The 22,276-nt window shown below is 35.9% G+C and overlaps 1 protein-coding gene across 1 annotated transcript; it reads left to right on the forward strand.

Annotated features, from left to right (window-relative positions):
• Nucleotides 1–10,969: 10,969 nt before the first annotated feature.
• On the forward strand, nt 10,970–21,904 carry TMEM230 (transmembrane protein 230). Its single transcript, XM_001372487.4, has 3 exons — nt 10,970–11,097; nt 15,822–15,944; nt 18,758–21,904. The coding sequence occupies exons 1-3, from the start codon at nt 10,999–11,001 to the stop codon at nt 18,896–18,898; spliced, it is 363 nt and encodes a 120-aa protein (XP_001372524.2). The 5' UTR covers nt 10,970–10,998; the 3' UTR covers nt 18,899–21,904.
• The last annotated feature ends 372 nt before the right edge of the window (nt 21,905–22,276 follow it).

Here is a 22,276-nt window from a genome sequence, read left to right on the forward strand (position 1 = left end):
TGAGTTATGGGGATGTCTACTGGAATGGGCATATGAAAACGATTTGGTCCAACAACCATAAAGGCAGCTAAAACAGGTGCTGTGGAGCTTTTAGAACTTGGTTAAATATCAAAGATGCTTAAGTCATCAACTGAATCCTGAACCATTACCAATCATTCTTATTTCAGTCTTATCACTGGACTTAAATAACTCTGGAAGACACAGTGAGGCTAATGGCTTTGTAAAACTCTGCTTCAATTAAATCCAATATATGTTGAAGTCAAGATATCACTCTGTGATGATACTACTGGTCCTCTTAGAACGTGAAGGACCAGGGGCAGCGAAGTGACTTAGTGGATAGAGAGCCAGGACTTTAAATAGGAGGTCATGGGCTCACATTTAGCCTTACATACTAACTGTGTGACCCTAGGGAAGTCATTTAACCCCAATTATCCAGCCCTTACTGTAAAAAGGAATTCTTTAATTTATTTAATTTAAGGGGGACCTGGAGGTCCTCTTACCATAGAGATGGATAGGGATTAACCAGCCCTCAGTGACAGGAAGTAGAAACCATAGAGATAGGAAGTGAGGTAGGAGGAGGTTATAAAAGGGGCCCAAGTGTCAGTTGGTCAGCCTGTCAGTTGCTGACAGTTAGGGGGGGTCAGTTGCTGACAGGACTGGCAGTTGTGGAGAATTTGGCTGCTGGGCATGAGTTAGTCATTGGGGGTTGCTGATGGTGTGTATTGGTGATTAGTTGGTGGTTGGGAGATATATATATATATTGATTCTACCTAGTGAGCTGAGCTGAAGGGTGATCAGCTGGATTTTCCTTAAAGAGAGCTATTAGCAGCAGTTATAGACAGTTTTAGGGAGATATAGGCATTTTTAGGTAGTAAATTAAATTGTTATTTGTTTATATTCTCATTAAAACTTAAATTATTGAACGCTGTTCTCTTATTTTGTCAAAACTCCTATTTTAACCCTTACATTACTATTCTTCTGCCTTAGAACCAATACTTAGTATTGATTCTGTGATAGATGGTAAGAGTTTGAAAAAAAAAAGTCAACAACAATAACCATCACACCCACTCTATTGATTCATGTTCATAGAGATCCAAAGTTTTGTATTAAGAAACTAGGGAGAAAATGGCTGATTAAAGGCAGGAAGGTCCCTCTCCAAAATTTAAAATAATGCCTCGGTCCCTCTCCAAAATTTAAAATAATGCCTCAAAATAAATTCTGGAATGGCAGAACCAACAAAAGGGCAGGGTGAAACAATTTCCTATTCTAAGACAACTTAGAAGGTCAACAGAAAAAGTCTGTCTCACTGAGTTGAAGGTGGAGCAGTGAGAATGTAGTGAAGTCCAGTGGAGGCCACAACCAGGCAAAGCAATAGCAGACCTAGGGGGTAAATGAATCATCAAAAATGGTTTCCAGAACTCTCAGACCACAGATCATAAGGGAATTAGACAAGTGGTCAGAGGAAGATTACAGGAGACCTGTGCCTGTTGCATTGTCCATAAGCTATTCCAGGTTTCAGACCTAGAGCTAAAAGGAGCACTGGCATACTACACAGTATGTGAGAGAATGGATTTTAGTGAAAAGTCCAGGGCAGAAAAGAATGTAACCATTCAAAGACTGGAACTCAGGCTAGGAGAGCAGTGATCAAACCTTTTCTTAGATCATACAGCCTTGGAACCACTGAATACTTACAGATCCCTACCCCTAGAACTCTAAAAATAGCAACACAAAAAAACCCTCAATCTTTCTCATAGTGCCCCCTCCACCTCAGGAATAGAGTCCAACTGTAACAAAGTTAAAAATTAAGGAATAGGCTAGGAAAAATGAGGAAACAACAAAAGAATCTGACCATAGAAATTATTATGGTGACAGGGTAAGTCAAAACACAAATTCAAAGGAAGATAATGAAGTTTAAATGGCTATATGCAAAGCCTAAAGGAAAATGTGAATTGGTCTCAAGCCAAAAAAAAATTTTTTTTTTCTTTAGCAGCTCAAAATGGACTTTTAAAACTAGATAAGAAAGGTGGAGAAAAAATTGGGGAAAGAAATGAGAGTGATGCAAGAAAATCATGGAAAAAGAAGTCAAAAGCTTAGTAAAGAAGACCCAAAACATACTGAAGAAAATAATATTAAAAACACAATAGGCCAAATGGTAAAAGAGGCACAAAAATCCACTTAAAGGGAAGAATTCTTTAAAAAGAGGTACAAAAGTTCACTGAAAAAAATAATTCCATAAAAATTTAGAATTGGGAAAGTGGAAGGTGATGACTACATGAGACAGTAAGAAATGCTAAAATCATAAGAATGATGAAATAGAAGAAAAAAATGAAATTCTTATTGGAAAAACAACTGACCTGAAAAACAGATCGGGACAAGATAACATGAATTATTGGACTACCTGAAATCCATAATTTTAAAAGGAACGTATCTAACGTATTCCAAGAAATTATCAAAGAAAACTGTTCTGATATCTTAGAACCAGGGGATAGAATAGAAATTGAAAAAATCCACTGATCACTTTCTGAAAGAAATCCCCAAAAGAAAACTCACAGGCATATTAAAGCCAAATTTCAGAGCTTCCAGGCCAAGGACAAAATACTGCAAGCAGCCAGAAATAAGTACTCCAAATAATGTGGAGCCAAGATTAGGATTACATAAAATTTAGCAGCTTCTACACTTCTACACTAAAGGATCAAAAGGATTTGGAATATATTCTAGAAGCTAGAATTATAACCAAGAATAACATATCTGGAAAAAATGAGCACAATCCTTTAGGGGGGAAAAACAGATATTCAATGAAATAGATTTTCAAGTACACCTGTTGAAAAGAACAGAGCTCAATATAAAAATTTTATTTTCAAATACAAGCCTCAAGAGAAGCATAAAAAAGGTAAAATAGGAAAGAAGAAACATGAAGGATTCAATAATATTAAATTGTTTATGTTTCTACATAAAAAGATGATACTTATAACTCTTTAAAAACTGAGTTGACCATGATAGGATGATACCCTCCTTCCCCCCCCCCCCAAAAAAATTAAGGGATAGGGAGGTTGCATTGGGAGAAGGAGTAAGGGAGAAGTAGAATGGGGTAAATTATCTCACATAAAAGAGACCTGAAAGAGCTATTACAGTGAAGGGGAAAAGGGGGGTGAGGCAATGCTTGAACCTTACTCATTAGAATTGGCTGAAAGTGGGAATAGCATCTACACTTAGTAGGATATAGAAATTAATTTTATAGGAAAGTAGGAGGGGAAATAAGAGAAGGGGAAAACAGATAGAAGGAAGGAGGATTAGAGGAGTCAGTGATAAGAGGCAAAACATTTATGAAGAGGGAAAGTGTAAAAGGAGTAAGAGAGAGAGGGAAATAGGAGGAAGGAAGGAACGAGGGGGAAGAAAGAGGAGGGAGAGAGGAGAAGAAGAGTGGAAAAAATAGGATGAAAGGAAATATGCAGTAATCATAACTAAAGGATGAACTCACCCATAAAACAGAAGCTGATAGCAAAGTGGATTAAAAACAAGAATCCTACAATATGTTGTTTACAAAAAAAAAACAAAAAAACAACACATTTGAGGTAGATAAGTAAATAAGAGTAAAGGTAAAGAACTGGAATAGAATCTATTATGCTCCAGCTGAAGCAAAAATAAGGGTAGCAATCATGATCTCAGACAAAGCAAAAGCCAAAATAGATGTAATTAAAAGAGATAAAGAAGAAAGCTACATCTTGATGAAAAGTACCATAGATAATGGAGTAATACTATTAGTAAACTTACACCAAACAGTATAGCAACCAAATTTTTAAAGAAGTTAAATAAGTTACAGGAAGAAACAGTAAAACTCTATTAATGGGGGACCTCAACTTTGCCTGCTTAGAATTAGGTAAATCTAAACAAAAAATAAGCAAGAATGAAGTTAAATAGATAAATAGAATTTTACAAAATTTAGAAAGCCTAGACCTTTAGAGAAAACAATGGAAAGAGAAGAGAATATATTTTTTTCTCAGTGGCACATGGCACTTACCAAAAAATGACCAGTTATTATTAGGGAATAAAACCTCACAACCAAATGTAGAAAAGCTGGAATATGCAATCTTTTCAGACCATAATACAAAAAAAAAACTACATTCAGTAATGGGCCATGGAAACAGATTAAAAATTTATTGGAAAATAAATAATTAATGTTTAAAAAAGTAGTGGTTTGTGGAAAGACCTCCATGAACTGATGTGGAGTGAAATAAGTAGAACCAGGAGAACATTATACACAGTAACTGAAACATTGTGAGATGATCAAATGTAATTAACTTTGCTACTAAAAGCAATGTAATGATCCAGGACAACACTGAGGGACTTATGAAAAAGAATGCTATCCCCATCTAGAGAAAGAACTGTGGGAGTAGAAATCCAGAAGAAAACATGTTTATATGGATATATGATTTGGGGTTTTGGTTTTAAAAGATTACTCTAATTACAAAATGAATAATATAGAAGTAAGATTTGAGCAATAATACATGTATAACCCAGCAAAATTGCTTATCAATTCTTGGAGTGGGGAGGGAAGAGGAGAGGAAGACAAGAAGAACCATGTAACCATGGAAAAAATTAAAAAACAACAATAGCATACTATCTGGGATACCAAAATAGAGATTTCCAGTAATACACTTGGGCTTATTTCAATAGTTTAAAAAAAATTAATGGTTCAAAGAACAAATCATAAAAACAACAATTTTATTAAAGAGAATGACAACAATGAGACAACATATTAAAATTTATGGGATGCAGCCAAAGCAGTACTTAGGGGAAATATGAGATCCCTAAATGCTTACATCTATAAAACAAAGAAAAAAAAAACAGATCAATTAATTGGGTATGCAACTAAAAAAACTAGAAAAATAACAGACAAAAAAATCCCCAGTTAAACAAAAATTTGAGATTCTGAAAATCAAAAGAGATTAATAAAATTAAAAGTAAGGAAACCATTGAACTGATGGAGATTAGAAGCTGATTTTATGAAAACAATGACAAAATAGATAAGTCAATGATCAATTTGATTAAAAAAAAATAAAATGACCAATATTAAAAATGAAAAGGATGAATGTACCACCAAACAAAAGGAATTATTAAAAATTATGCCCGGAGTTATAAAACTGTACATACCCTTTGTTTGTTTCCTAAATAAAAAGGAAAAGAAACTCTATGTTCTAAAATATTTATAGCAGCTCTCTTTGTGAAAAAGAACTATAAATTGAGGGGATGCCCATCAGATGCAGAATGACTAAACAAGTTGTGTCATGTGATTGTAATGGAATAATCTGTGCTAAATAAAGTGAGGAGCAGGTTATAATGTTCAAATAACATGGAAAGACCATAATGAAATTATGAAGCGCAAAACAAGCAGAAAGAGGAGAACATTGTAAACAGCAGCAGAAATATTGTTTGGAGGATAACTTGTGTATGTCCACGTCTAGAGAAATGAATAAATAGAAACAAAAAAGACATAGTTTTATATATATGCCTATATATATATATATATATATATATATATATATATATATATATATCTTTTTGTCAAATGATGGCTTCTTTAATGCAGGGAGGGGACATAGAAGGGATACTTGAGAACTTTAATATAACAAAATATTTTAAAAAATCAGTATAATTGACTAAGCAATGACAAAATCAACAGAAAGCATATGATTATCCCAGTAGGTGCAGAAAATGTTTTTGACAAAATACAATACCCATTCCTATTAAAATCACGAGGAAACACAGAAATAAACAAAGCTTTCCTTAAAATATAAGTGGTATTTATCTAAAACCATAAGCATTATTTGTAATGGCTATAAGTCAGAAGCCTTCTCAGTAAGATCAGGGTGAAACAAGGATGCCTATGATTATCAATGTTTTCTAATATTGTATTAGAAATGCTAGTTATAACAATAAGAGAAGGAAAAGAAATGGAGACTTAGAATAGGCAATGAGAAAACAAACTATCCTCTTTGCAGATGATATTATAGAATATTTGGAGAATCCCAGATAATCAACTAAAAATAAAGATAATAAATAAAGATAATAATAAATATAATCAACTAAAAAACTAATTAAAATAATTAACAAATTAAGCAAAGTTACAGAATATAAAATAATCACACATAATCATTAGCATTTATATTACCAATTAAGTCCAGCAACAAAAGATAGGTGGAATTACATTCAAAATAACTGTTGACAATATAAAACCCCTTGATGTCCACCTGCCAGGACAAACCTAGGAATTAAATGAATACAATTATGAAACACTTCACTCAAATAAAGTAAGATCTAAACAAATGGGAAAATATTAATTGCTTGTGGGTAGGCTGAGCCAATATATTAAAAATGACAATTCGGTCTAAATTAATTTACTTATTCAGTGTCATACCAATCAAACTACCAAAAATTATTTTATTGAACTAAAAACAATAATAACAAAATTCATCTGGAAGAAGAGGTCAAGAATATAAAGGGAATTAATGAAAAAAAAACATTTGAAGGAAAGTAAACTAACCATACCAGATCTGAAACTGTATTATAAAGTTGTAGTTATCAAAACAATCTGGTATTGGTTAAGAAATAGACCAGAATATATTGGGTACACAATATCCAGTAATAAATGACTATAGTAATCTAGTGTTTGGTAAACCCAAAGATCCCAGCTTTTGTGAGAACTCACTATTTGACAAAAACTGCTGGGAAAACAGTTTGGCAGAAACTTGATATAGACCAACACTTCACAAGATATACCAAGATAATGTCAAAATGGCTCCATGTTTTAGACATAAAGGTTGATACCATAAGCAAATTAAGAGAATATGGAATAGTTTGCCTGTCAGATATATGAATAGTGGAAGAATTTATGAACAAACAAGAGCTAGAGGGCATTTCAAGACATAAAATGCATGATACTGATTGTAACAAGGCCAATGTAGCCAAGATTAGAAGGAAAGCAGAAAGCTGGGGAAAAATGTTTATAGCAACTATTTCGTATAATAGCCTTATTTCTCAAATTAAAAAATGAGTCAAAATTTTAAGAATACAATTCATTTCTCAATTGATAAATTTTCAAAGGATATGAACAGGAAGTTTTCAGAAGAATAAATCAAAGCTAAATACTAAAAAATGTTCTAAATTGCTATTGTTTAGAGAAATGCATATTAAAACAATTCTGATTGGTTAATATGACAAAAATGAAAAATAATAAAATTGGAGGGGATGTGGGAAAATTGGGACACCTTGGTGGAGTTATGAACTGATACAACCATTCTGTAGAGCAATTTGGAATTATACCCAAAGTGCTATAAAACTATTTATGCATATGCTTCGACTCAGCAATACCACTATTATGCTGTATCTCAGATTTTTTAAGAAGGGGAATGGGGGAGGATTATTTGCACAAAAAATATTTATAGCAGCATTTTGTGTGATAACAAAACATTGGAAATTGAGGGGACTTCCACCAATGTGGGAATGACTGAAAAGGAAAGTTGTGGCATATGATTGTAATGCAATATTACTGTGCCATAAGAAATAACAGAATGCTTTCAGAAAAACTTGGACTTACATGAACTAATGTGAAGTGAAATGAGTGAGCAGAACCAGGAGAACCCTGTAACAGTAAATGTCTCAGTAATACAATGATGCAAAACAATTCTGATGAACTTATGAAAAATGCTATAAAGAACTGATGAAGCCTGAATGCATGATTTTTAACTTTATTTTCTTTGTATGTGTTTTTGATATGTGTCTTCTTCCACAGCATGACTAATGTGGAAATATGTTTTGAATGATTGCCCATGTATAACCCATATTCTCTAAAGTCTTTGGGAAAGAGGTTGAAGAGGAAAAATTTGGACCTCGATATTTTAACAAACGATTATTAAAAATTGTTCTTCCATGCAATTGAGGGGAAATTATTTTTTAAATGGAGTTTGATGAGCAGTTGTCTAACCTTCAGAGATAGTTGCATGGTGCTCGCTTCGGCAGCACATATACTAAAATAACAGAGGCATGGATGAGAGAGCTATCCTATGCTAGAGAATGAGGTCTCTGATCTATGGACTAGGAAGACGAGTTTAGAAAAGTATAATCAAACTAGAGATACTAGCTAGCTAGTCAGGTAGGAATCACATTCTTCTGTATCGTTTTACAATCCAAGATCCAATCGACCCACCTTTACCCCGTCCCAGTGCAGAATCCTCACAGAGATAAACAAACTAGTCAGCCAATGAAACGCTGCCCTTTTCTCCTTCTGACCAATCAAGAGACGTCTTATAAGGCGGCGACGGCCCACAGACCCCGACAATCTGGGGGAGAGGAAGTTGGACTCGGAGGAAAAGAGCCCGTTTCCTGCTGGCCGGTGGTCGTCAGTCCATTAGTTCTCCGAGGGGTCCGGCAATCGCCGGCTGCTACGGACCTGTCCTGTCAGGCCTGAAGAAGGAGAGATGGGCTTGGGCCCGAGGTAGGGACCGGGCCGGGAACTCCTCTCGCTGTCAGAATTCGTACCGCGTGGGGTCCTTGCTCTACCGGAGGACTCCTAGGCTGGGGTATGGGCGTGCGAGAGGCGGGGCCCCGGAGAGAAGCCAGGGCCGGGGGGAGGGGGAGCGTGGGAACACCGACAGGTCTGGGGGCGCGGGGAGAGAAGCCGCTGCGGGGACTGGCAGTGGCGGCGAGATCTGCTCCTGGGGCCGAGCTGGCCAGGTGGAAGGAGATCCCGCGCATGATCCGGACAGCAGCGGCAGGATGAGGCCCAAGTGGCTACGGTTGGGCCAACAGCGAGTGGGACTGCGATGGCGAAGACGCCCCATGCACCACGGGGACGCCGCGTTTTCTTCCACCTCGGACGCCTCCTGTCCGCCCTGTGAAGCTGGGACAGGGAAGCACTGGGAGCCCCCCTGCGGTCGCATGCCCTGCCTGGCTACGCCCCGGAGGCAGGACTCCTGGACTTTTGACTACGGCCTTTACAAGACCCTAGCTATAGAAGGGTTCCCACTAATGTCAGCGCCTCGAATAAATCCCAGATCCCTGAAGAAGGGAAGAACCCAAGATTAAAATCATAGTGCTGAAAAGACCCTAAAGAGCAGCGCCATCCCACTCTTCTGGTTTTTCAGAGAGGAAAATGAGGTTAACTTGACCAAGGTCGTCACACAGTTAAGTGTTAGAGGTGGGATTTGAACTCAGGTCTTCAGACTCCAAAGCCATCTCTCCACTGCCTCCTGTAGTGTTTTAGATTTGCTTTTTCAACTCTAAATCCTATGCATCTATAGTTGTGTCTTCAGATGAAGGAGGCTGTAAGGGTTAAATGGATTGGATGGAATAATAGTGAAACTTAAGTAATATTAAGGTTTGTGTTAATTCAGAGTTTTTCATTATATGATAATGCAATAATTCACAAAGAGCTGTGATTGGTTTAGTAACTACTAACTCGTTTATCATGTAGACATTGAACTTGAAAGAAACTTAGGGATCATCCATTCAGTCTATTCTTGTCATTTTACAGTTAAAGAAAACAAGGCACAGAAAGATAAAATGATTTAATACAAGAGCATGGAGGAGTAATACAGTCTGGTATCAAACCAAAACCATCTACTTGAAATCCAGATCTTTCTCCATTCCACTGTGCTGCCTCATTATTTTCTAGAATCTTGTCCAAATTGATTTTTTTGTGTATTTTTTCTCTTTAGGGAAAAAAAGGAGTAAAACTTTTTCCAAAATTATGTTTAGATTGGGTGAATCACTGATGCAAAGTGATTCTTCCACTCCTCCCTAATTGATTTTTTAATCTTACCATAAATAGCACTATTCCAAAACTAGTTTAGTCCTTAAGACTCCCTCACCCACTCGGCTGATATCATATCACCTTGATTTGTTCTCACACCGTTTATCCCCTTTACTTCAGTTGGAAGAAGATACACCTTTAAAAAAAAGTGTGATCGGTATTTTAACTTTTTAAAAGCAAATATACCCTTGATCATCTCCCTCCCATTTTCTCTATCAGATTGTTCCCAATATCACCTTTCTCATTTTCAACTATGTACTCCATTCTTGTTCCCTCCCTGCTTCATAGCAAATAGGCCCAGGTCTTCCTGATTCACTGTCTCATACTACTATCTATTCTGGACTAGCAGAAAGCCTGGGTTCTAGTTTAGTGGAGTGTGATTTTGGCAAAATAGCTAGCTTCAAGGTCCATAAGACTTAGAACTGTAATTTTGTTGGTGATGAAGTGAAGATCTACAGAAGTGAAGTCAAACTCACCCAGAGTCATATAGCTAGAAAATGACAGAATTTGGAGTTTCAATGTGTCCTGACTCCAAAACCAGAGTTTTTTCCCACTGTACCAGGCCACCTCCTTCTCTTTGTGTTGAGGGGGCTGCCCAAGATGGGTCTTAATAGTTCAGCCCTAACATTCTGAGATTCTATGAATGTGATATGTCTAATGTCTCCACATTGATTGCTTAGGTACTGTCATGTAAATTTTTTTAAATGTGTGAAGAAAAGGTAGCAGTTAAATTTTGTTCTTAGTATATTTCCTCTAGTTAATGTAACCTAACCTATCTGGATAACAACAGGCTTTTGACAAAGTTTCTCATGATATCCTTTTGGCCAGGACTTAAAAGGGCATGTGGTAAATGGCTTCAGATAGCTGGAGGCTTCTCATGTGGAAAAAAGAATTTGTTCTGCTTGTCCTCAGATTTTTTTTTTTTACCAATGGTTTGAATGTCTAGAAATTTAGTATAAAAGAAAACTACTAACAGAATTATTAAAAACAAAATTAGATTGACTTGGGGGAGTAATTTGTTACCAAACTCTGAAGTAACAGGGAGGTAGCAGTTTTTGGAATTTTTGTTTTGGGTAAAGATGACCTCATAGGTCATCAACTCAAAAATTATGCATTTCATTATTTTGTCCTCACAATCAAAAATTTTTTCTTTATTTTCAGGTTCTAGCTGAGGAAACAGTCTCTTTGTTATGATGCCATCCCGTAACAATGTAACTACTGGGATTCCCAGTAGTAAAGTGAAATACTCTAAGCTTTCTAGCACAGATGAAGGCTACATTGATCTTCAGGTGAGTATACAGGGAAAAGGCACTTGATGTTAGTTGGCTGTATTTCCATTGAGAGAAACGAAAAATCTTCTGAAATTAGACTCTGCTACATTTCCTGGAAGACAAAAGTTTTAGAGAATTTAACCACCTAGAAAAATAACATGCTGGAGTGTAATGGAGCTGTATAATTAGAATCTGTTCCCTAGGCCTCTAAATCCCAGCATCCCACTTTTGTTCTCACCTTATATCCTTACATTTTGGAGATAAAGTTTGTGTGTGACTCCACCCATCTCTCTCTTTTCCCCTGATTGAGCTGGGAAAGCAGGCTTTATGCCAGGCAGGAGAATCTACTCACATGGGTTTACTTTTTGTTAGGTAATTAGGTGTGAACTTCTGTTTCCTTTAGTTAATTTTCTTTCTGCTTCAAGTGATTATTAATAAAATTTATAAAATAAAATTCTTGGAGTTATAGATATTAATTTAAATCTTACAGAGCACTGAATTTGGAGTCCAGTGGACCCAGGTTGAAATCTCCCCTCAAACACTTTGTGACCATGGGCAAGTCATTTAACCTTTCTAGGCCTATCTATAAAATGAGGGAGTTGGACTTAATAGCCTTTAAGAATCCTTCCAGCTCTAAATTCAGGATCCTATGACCCAATACTTAGAACCTTTAAACTGTAAATAGACTGAATGGGGGAACTGGGTCAAACCAGCATAATCTAGGCCTTGTCCATCTCACCTTTGGTTTCTCAGAAACATGTCCAGAATATTCACCTAAGTCAGTCTACTTGTACAAATTGAAGTTTTAGAATTCAATAGGAAAATTAGGTTGAATTTTACTGAAGCAGCAATTCTTGTACATTTTTAACTGTTTATATGAATTTCAATTAAAGCCAAATCAATTCTATTTTGTAAAGGCAGGGAGCTTTTATTATGGCAGCTAGCTTTAAATAGAAAGAAATGGCAGGAGGAGCTATTTTCATTCTTGATATCATCAATAAGAACTAACCTTTCTCCTCTGATAAATTTTTTTAATGGACAGTTTTCTATTTCCTGAAAAATAGTAAGAATGTTAGAGAAGATAATTACTAGATCTGTATCCCACACTGATTGTAGTTATTAGAAATTATATTATTGCCTCTTTTCTCTTGTTTTTCCCCTTAGTATAAAAAGTTCCAAATTGAGTTACCTCAAACCTCTATAAGTTTGAGTTCTTTTTTTTTTTTTAAAACCCTTACTCAGTAAGGTAGAAGAGTGGTAAGGTCTAGGCAATGGGTGGGTGTTAAATGGTTTGTGTCAGGTCACACAGCTAGGAAGTAGCTGAATACAGATTTGACCCCAGGACTTCTCATCTCTATTCCTGGCTCTCAATCCACTAAGTTACCTAGTTGCCCCCAGTTTGAGTTATTCTTACAACTTTGGCATTTGAAACTAAAATAGAAAAGGACCTATAGGAGGCTTCTAGAAAAGTCTATTCAGAAACACAAATCCAAAATTTTAGGAGCATTCTCAAAGTCTCATCACATTGAGGTCTGTATGAGGGATTTGCCTTGTGGTACAGTGAAAATATAATAGTCCATCCTGAAAACATATAAGTACATTAGCCAACTTCACATGTCAGAAACTGCCTTTTTTGTATATGTATACCCATCTTTCTATACCATATAGTGCTGTATTCTTTACCCAGTGGGTGGTTTGTGGATATTTGGAGATGTGATCATTCATCTTTTGACCTTTCATTAATAACCAAAATTGTTGACCACACAAACATCTTCTTGATCACAATCTAGGGACCCTCTTTTTGCTAAATACTGAAGATGTCTGACAATGTGGACAATAACTATGAGATCTCGGTATTTTATTATTATTATTTTAAATCTTTAATCTTCCATCTTAGAATCAATATAAATATTGGTTCCAAGACAGAAAAGTAATAAGGGCTAGACAATTGGGGTTAAATGACTTGCCCAAGGTTACACAGTTAGGAAGTGTTTAAGGTCAGATGTGCACCTTCCATCTCTAGACCTGGTGCTTTATCCATTAAACTACCTTATTGCCCTTCTTGGTTATTTTGCAGTAGTGCTACAGAATTATTTTTTCTCTTGGAAGAAAATGGATTTCCATGGTATGATTAACTTTCCGAGGAATAATACCAATACCCATGGTCAGACCACTTCCGGAATCTTGTCCTGTGAATGTTAAAAACTGTAAATGCCAAATTGTAAAGGTTTTGGCCAAACTAAAGATAATTTTAGTGTTTTGACTTAAAAATCTAAAATAAATGGTCACCATGGGAAATTCCCAAAATATGGAAATACCCAAGTCATATAGGATTTATGGAGATTTTAATTAATAAAAATGAAGGGGGAGAGAGAGAGAGAGTCTGTCTGTCTGTCTGTCTGTCTCCAGGCAAGCTCCAGTAGAGCTTTTTTCTCATCTTCTCTAGGTAGATTAAATCCTATGAGTACTTCACATCTCTTTGTTAAGCTTGCCTTTTGTAAGTTGCTTGACCTTTTAGGTACTAATTTAACCTTTATAGATACTTAGCAACCTTTTGTATTAGATCTAAAAATAGACCTAGGTTAAGGTTCTAGCTTTACTATAAGTATGAGTTAGGGACTTTTCATTGTTCAATCAGGAGTTTGCTACTTTATCTTCCCCTAAGGCACTGTTTGAGTAGGGTGGAGTAAATTTAAAAGTTCTCAAAAGTTCTCCTGATCAAGTACCTCCATTGGTAAAAATGGGGAATAGCTTAATCAAATCTTCTAAAGTAGAGTCTGAGTAGTTTTAAGATTCAGTCCTCAATTCTGAATACCATATTTTAGTAAACATATTGATCAAGTGTACTGTGTCTAGAAGAGAGTGACCAAGCCATATTAGAGTTGGATGAAGCAAGTGGCAGTGTTTGGCTTAGAAGAATGGAGACCCAGTGGAGAATGACAGTTGCTATCAGACATTTAAAGGGAGATAATGTGGAATAGAGAGTAAACTTTTTATTTCACTCAAGAGAAATAGAACCAATAGAAGTTACAGAAATATATTCTGACTTAATGTGAGAAAACAGCTGGATTACTATAAGAAACTACTGGATAACTGGCAGATCTTATACCAGGTATCCTGTTTCTCTTGGTGCAATCGTCCTCCTAGATGTTCAGGATTACAACCTTATTGTCATCTTGTCCATGAAGCCTTCTGATCCCACCAGCTGCTAAGTGCCTACCCCTAAAATTTACCTCATATTTGATATATATCTTATACACTTATATATGTACATATTTTCTCCCCTGTTGGAATATAAGGCAAGGGTTGTTTCATTTTTGTCCTTATGTCCCTACCACTTAGTATAATGTCTGATGAATAGTAGATATTTAATAAATGCTTTTCAGGGGCAATTGGGTTGCTCAAGAGATAAATATTAGGTCTGGAGATGGGACGTTCTGTGTTTAAATCTGGCCTTGGACACTTCCTAGCTGTGTGATTTAGGCAAGTCACTTAAACCTCATTGCCTAGCCCTTGCCACTCTTGCCTTAGAATTGATACTTATTATTGATTCTAGTACAGAAGATATGGTTTTTAAATAAATAAATGTCAATTGACTGATCAAACTCTTCCTTCACACTTCCATTTAGCTTCCATAGCCTGCTAATCCTGCAATATCTCACTTTTGTTTCCTCTTTTTTACTTCCTCTGCAACTACTGTAGCTCAGACCCTTTTTACTTGGATTATGTAATAGCTTCCCTACTGATTTTCCTTTCCCTGTTCTGTGCCTACTCTGCCCTTAACTCTGTTCTCTAATCAATTTCTGTAATGCATTGTTCTGGTCACATCATTCTCTCTGCTTAAAAACCTTCAAAGCTTCTCATCCCTTATGTAATCAAGTAGAACATCTAGATCCTGGCATTCAAGGCCCCCCACCATCTGGCTCCAGCTTATGTTTCCAGCATTCTCTCAGATTGCTCCCCTTCACATACTGTGCTCCGAGCCAACTGACCTACTTTGTCTCTTTTTATCACGCTTTTTAGTCTTGGTGCCTTTGCTCACAATATCCTCCAACAACATGCCTGGAGGAGAGTCTTTTTACTTCCATTTATTTTCCATTCTTATTTCTTTCTGTTAAAATCCTTCACTTCAAGGAGTAACTCAGATGCTACTGCTTTCATGAACCTTTCCTAATCTCTTCAAGTGTAAAAGAATCTCCCCTCCAAATCCCCATAATACTTTGTCTACACCTTTTTGTAATACTCATTATCTTACTGATTTAGCAGTTGTTTATATATTAACTCCACCCACCATTATAAACTTGTAGAGAGCAGAGGATGTCATGTCTGTTTTTGTATTCCCAGTGTTTGGTAAAGACAAATTAATAGCTAATGGTAGGTTAAGGTAGTGGGGTGGATTAACTAAACTCTCAGTCTATGAATGAAATAAAAAAACTAGACAGAAGGATTTATTAGGGTTCCCTTTAAATATTTGGTATAATAGTCCTTCCTATAAGGAATTTTCCCCATTGCCTTGAGAATGAGAGATTATATTTTTGAAATCCTTCTCCCTCTTCTTTTCTGGAAGCACTTTTTCTTCTCTCCCCTAAAGTTGGACTGAAGGGAGGAAACAAGTATGACATAAAGAAGTAATCTGTGTCATTGAGAGGGTGGGTAAGGAGATATTGTTTTGGTTCCCTTTTTTTTCCTACCTCTCTTTTTTTTGATGAAACCTAATACTTTTATAATGTCTTTTTTTCTAGTTTAAGAAGAGCCCTCCCAAGATTCCTTACAAGGCAATAGCACTTGCCATAGTGCTATTTATGATTGGCACCTTTCTCATTGTTATAGGTGCTCTGCTGTTAGCTGGATATATCAGCAAAGGGGTAAGTCATTTGATGACCCTTCGCTATAGTCTCTAGACCTGGCTTTCAATCCACTGAGCTACCCAGCTGCCCCCCAAAAGAATTATTTATGCAACATTGTAAAAGCAACTATGAAAACTGTAAAAACTAGGATCAATACAGTGATGACCATTCATGATTCCAGAGGACCAATAATAAAACATGTTCTCCATGACAAGGTGATGGATTTAGGGGACATAATGAGACATATATATGTTTGTATATAGCAACTGGGAGAATTTGTTTTACTAGACTATATATGTTTGTTATAAGAAATTTTTTTTTCCTTCACCAGTGAGGTAGTGGTTAGGAGGAAGAGAAAATAGATTTGTATTAATTTTTTTTTAATAGCTGTAGCATTTTTCTACCCTACTATGGAATATTGCATGGACTTTCAAACAAGGGCACTGTATTATTAGTTTAATTGTTTCCATTTTATTACAAGAAGCTTCTCAGGAAGTAGGGATAATCTGTAACGGTTTATAATGTTGAAAACAAAACCAATAAAATTAAAAATGTAAAAAACCTCTTTTAAAAACTTTATTTTTGGCAAGTAAAGCATATGCAAATAAACTTCTCAAATGTTTAATTTTCTTCCATTGAACTCACAGAGCTTCTTACATATCCTCACATGATTCCTGAGTTAGGTGGTGGGTATTATTTTCCTTGTTTTACATGTGGAAAAACTGAGTTTCAGAGAAGCTAATCGGTTAAGCTAAAGTCAGATGGTTGGCCTGACTCCCATTTTAGTTCTATACCTCACCTTGAGCTTTGGGCCTCGGTTTTTTAGTTAAGTTTAGACTGAAGGGGAAGCAGTGAACCACCACTTTTATAGATTTAAAGTTTAGAGATGTAAAAGGCAAGTTTCTCTAGTGCCTTAGAGCAAGAATACCTGAGGAGACTGAAGTGACAATTTTTATCTTTCAGAGCATTCTTTAGGTTCACAAAGGACACTAAGGGAAAACAATTCTTTCTTTTGAAAATTTTATTTAGTCAATTTAGAACATTATTCCTTGGTTACAAGAATCATATTCTTTCCCTCTCTCCACTCCCCCCACCCCTTCCCATAACCAAAGTGCAATTCTACTGGGTTTTACAAGTGTCCTTGATCAAAACCTATTTCCATGTTGTTGATGTTTGAACTAGGATAATCATTTAGAGTCTACATCCCCAATCATATCCCCATCATACCATGTAATCAAGCAGTTGAAAAATAATTATTTCTATTTAAAAAGCAATGTTCAAATTTAGGAAACTTGGACTTTACAAAGTAGTATTTGGAGCAGCAATAGGTTATGCTTCCTTTTAGGCTGTTTCCACAGGTCATTCAGCCAGTCAAGGAACAAGCATTTATTAAACTCCAAGGATTCAAAGAAAGGTGGAAACCAACCCTGCCCAGAAACAGCATATGTTCTAACAAAGGAGAAAAAAAACGTGTAAATCACTGTGAAAATGAATGACAAAGGCAGGATAGATAATGGTTAACTGAAAGCAGAGAACCAGAGTAGCTAGAAAAGCTGCCTGCAGAAGGTGAGATTTGAGCTGTCCTAAAGGAAACCAGAGAAAGTAAGAGGCATAAGTGAGGGAACAAATTGTTCCAGGCAGAGGGGCAGATGAAAAAAGGATGGAGATTGGGAGATGACGTCTTCTTTGAGAATTAGCAAGGAAGCGATTGTGGCTGTACCACAGTGTATATAAGCAACAGTAATGCATAAGAACACTAAAGAAGTGTAAGTGTCCATATTATAAGGTGCTTTAAATTCCAGCCTTCATATTGGATTTTGGAGGCAAAAGAACACCCCTGGCTGCTCACTGAACACATTAGAAAAAAATCTAAAAAGTATAGGTTGAATTGGAATAGAGGGAGAGACTTGAGGCAGGGAGAATGGTTAAAACTATTCCAGGAGAACAGGTGAGAGATGATGGAAGCCTGAAGTTGAGTTGTGCTGTATGAGTAAAGAGAAGGGGATGTAGATGAGAGATGTTGTGAAAATAGGAATAGATTTTGTGTCCATTCCAAACATAACTTTAAGTGACAGCCAGTCTTCTACACGCTGGTGACATGGGTAGAGACTCTGAAGCATCAACAACCCTCTTCATATTAGAAGGACTACAGTTAATCATTTTAAAACATAGTTGATATTTGGAATCGTTCAGGAGCAGTGGTGGAAATAGTCATAGCATCACTCCAAAAATAATTTTTGTAAGATATGCCCTTATTAATATGAGGGTCGTCACCAGGTTGACTGCATGGTGATACATTTTTCTACTGTAGTAGCTTTCAAAGACCGTCTAAAGAGTTAAAGAGAAGTCACAATCTGTATCATTGGAAGGAGTGTTTTCACTGAAACAATTTCAAATCCTTAAAATATTTTTTTTGTTGCTGGCTTTAGAGTTAAAAAACCTAGGTTTGAGTCCTATCACTTCTTCTTTGAGCTTAGTTTCCTTATCTGTCAAATAGAGACAGTTATATTTGCATTACCTTTATCAGGGTTGTTACGAGGACAGATTCATGAACTATCAAGTGTTATAAAGGTGAGTTCTTTAACAATCAGCCATTTCGGACTTTTGTATCAAATTGCCTTCCCTGGAAGTGATCTCTTCCTGTTGCTTCCCTAAATCACAATACCTAAATCAGAAGACTGCATTGTAAATAAAAGTGATTCTTTTTCTTTAGTGTCCTTTGTGAATCTAATGGATTTTCTGAAAGATTTTTTAAAAATCTTTTTTTCTTGCTGTCAAGTTCTAAGTGATAGTGGTGTGATACTAATTTGTTTCCCTTCTTCCACCACCAGGGGGCAGACCGAGCCATTCCTGTCCTGATCATTGGGATTCTGGTATTCCTGCCAGGATTCTACCACTTGCGCATTGCCTACTACGCTTCCAAAGGCTACAGAGGCTACTCTTATGATGATATTCCGGATTTTGATGACTAGAGGCTACTTTGGTCCAGAAGAAAACAAATGTTGGGAATAAGCTTAGCACTGAAAGGCTGAACCCATGGAAATTTAAACACCAGTGGGTTAGAGAATTCTCTAGTTCTATAGCTATTTTACTAAGATTATTGCTAGGCTCTCTTAGGATCATCCCAAAGATGTTAACTGAGCTTGCAATTAGAGAAATAAGACATCTTTTTCTTTACCTCTTGTTCTGAGCTAAGGTTTTTGAAGAGGCAGCTTTTCCATATATATACATATATATATGTATGTGTGTGTGTGTGTATGTGTGTGTGTGTGTATATACATGAATATATATAGAGACATATTCAGAAGCAGTGAAAATAGTAATAGAATCACTCCAAAAATAGTTTTTGTAAGAAATGCCCTTTTTAGGCTGAGGTTTATCACCAGGTTGACTGTATAGTGATGAATTTTTATATTCCAGCAGCTTTCAAGACCACATAGAGGTGTAGAAAAGTCACTATATATCTACAAACACACACATACTAATACACATTTGGTGAGGAAGTAGCCAAATAATGGTTTGGTTGAAAAAAGACCAAATCTCCCAAACTTAAATTGAATAGTTTTGTGTTTTAGCCTTTATTTTTGGAAGTAATCTGGTTTTAACATGTTTGTGTCAAATAGAAAATGTGTCTAATTTTATATTGTTAAGTAATTCTTTTAAAAACTCCAAATGACTCCTTTATCCCATCAACTTATTTCTTCTGCAGTCTTCCAGTAGAACATCCCTTGATAAAACTATAATCAAGTTGGTGAGAATTCATCATAATTCTCACATGCCTTTTGGAGGGACACAAGAATTAGGAATTTTGAAAGTCTCAGAACATTTTTTGCAGTTTTTTACCTTATCAATATTTTTGCAAGACCTCATCTATTTCGTAGGTATGCTGTCTAGCTTATATCATGAGGCATTTTTTCCTATGAAGATCAGGATGTTCTGTGCTTATATCGTTCCTTTAAGAATTGAATTTTTGACTGTTTAGTAGGATAGTTTATTCCCTATGAAAAATAAGGTTTAGATGATCATAATTTAGTGGTTTTTAAAAATTGCTTTATTAGTACCTTTTATCATTGTTTTCTTGTGAAGATTGATCCAGACTCAAGGGGTCTCTTGAAGTCTAAGCTTGGTTAATACAGTCTGATTATTTCATTGTTTCAGGGAGTGTAAGTATATTTAAGAAAAATTAAAATGTCAAAATCAGAGCTCTAGATTTAATATGTGTAAAAGCTGTGCCTTATATTGGACATTGTAATAGACATGATTGATTATCATGTTGGATTTGAATCTATGAATCATATAGAGAATATATCCTTTTTCCTTTTGGTGATACCATCAGACTCTAAGACCTTGCTGTATAACCATACTTTTACTCTTACCTACAATGAATCGTTTTTACATTTAACCATTAGGCATCTAAGATCTAGTCAGTAACATTTCATTGAGTATAAGTGAAGAGCATTCCTTTAGGTACTATTCCTATTTGTAGCAAAAGCAGGCAAGTGGTACCATTTCTGTGCTCAGGGAACTTACCTATTAATGGGAGAAACAACCGAAAAACAGAAAACCACGGAAGTATATTAAAATGCATTTTCTTCCATATAGAAATATGTCCCTGTTGATTATAAAAGTAAGACAGCTGCTCAGGGAAGGTTGTTGAAATGACAGAAGAGACTGAAACCAGATTGTGTTATGTGAAGGCCTTGCAAAGAAGAAGGACAAGGCATTCAAAGAAGAGAGGAGCAGCACGAATGAGAGGCAGTAGTGGAGTGGAAAGAGCACAAGATGGGGAAATCATCATACTTAGGCTTGATTCTTCGCTCCATCCACTTGCTGAGTCACTTATTAATCTCTCAATTTCTTCATCAATAAAATTGTAGTGATAGCACTTACACTACTTACCTCACAGGGTTGTTGTGAGGAAAATTATTTGTAAAACCTTGAAACCTATATGTGTGGCACACACCTATACTGTATAAATATGAGTTATCTTAATAATAATGATTGGCGAAATGGATTAGGAGTCAAAATGCCTAGATTTCAGTCCTTGTGACCTCGGACAAGTAGTTTAACCTCTTTGAGCCACTTTTTCTTCATCTGTAAGATGAGGATAACATGAATTCCTCATAAGATTTTTGTGAAGATAAGATCATATATGTAAGATATTTATAGAGTGCTATATAAGTGCAATGAGCTCTTATTGGGAAGGAAGATAAAAATAGATGAATTGTGAGAGAGGGTTCAGAGAATATCACAGAACAACTTCAGAAATCTTGTCCGGGGAATTTTAATCTGGAATCAACTTTTGGTAAAAAGTATTTCAATAACTATTTTAATGTAATTGTTTTCCTTTGTGATCCTATGTATATTGTATATTTGACAGCATTATTCTGAGAAGTGAACTGTAGGTTTTATCAGACTGTCAAAGAAGTCTGTAACACAGATAAAGTTTAAGAACCCCTGTCTAATCCAACCTCAACATTTTACAGTTTAGCAAACCAAGCTCAGAGAGGATAAGTGAAAACATAAGAGGTTTATTTAGCTGGTGTGGGTAGTTTATGCTAGCCACTGGGCTTATTAGAAAAGTAGAATAGTTGATGAGAGAGATAAGAAGGACTGATTAAGATGTTAATTTAATTCAAGAGTTAGTGGAGGTGGCACTAGGTGGCTCAGTGGGTTGAGAACCAGGCCTAGAGATAGGAAGTTCTAGGTTCAAATTTGGCCTCAGACAGCTGTGTAACTCTGGGCAAGTCACTTAATACCCGTTGCTTAGACCTTGTCATTCTTTTGCCTTAGAACCAATACACAGAATTGATTCTAAGATGGAAGGTAAAGAGTTAAAAAAAAAAGTAGAGCAAAACTAGACCTTACCTTTCATCTCTTTCCTAGTCTAATGCAGCAGATTTTGTGATCAATACGTGTTCATTGGATGAATAAGACTTCTTAAGAAGAGTGATTAATAAAAACTGGTCAAAATGCAATTAAGAATTTTTATTTCTTTGTTTAGGCTACTGAATTAGGGTGAAGAATAAAGAAGTATCAGGAATGTTGCTGAAGTATAGGTAGGACATGGTATATAACCTGAACACAGACAAAGGAAAAGAGAGCAACTAATGATTCAAAAGTTTGGGGAGTGTTTGGTCAACAAGACAGTCTGTTAGTTCTTCCTTACATTGAGTGAAAATCTGCTACTCTGTAACTTCTAACAATCCTGCCTAATTTTTCTCTCTGGAACATGCAGAGTAAATTTAATCCTTTTACATTCTAATACACTTGAGATATTTTAAGCAAGCTTTCATGTTAAACTCTACAGCTCACTCTTCCAAATGAAACATTTCTTCTTTGATGATTTC

This window comes from Monodelphis domestica, chromosome 1 (genome assembly GCF_027887165.1).
Source record: "Monodelphis domestica isolate mMonDom1 chromosome 1, mMonDom1.pri, whole genome shotgun sequence".
Classification (NCBI taxonomy): Eukaryota; Metazoa; Chordata; class Mammalia; order Didelphimorphia; family Didelphidae; genus Monodelphis; species Monodelphis domestica.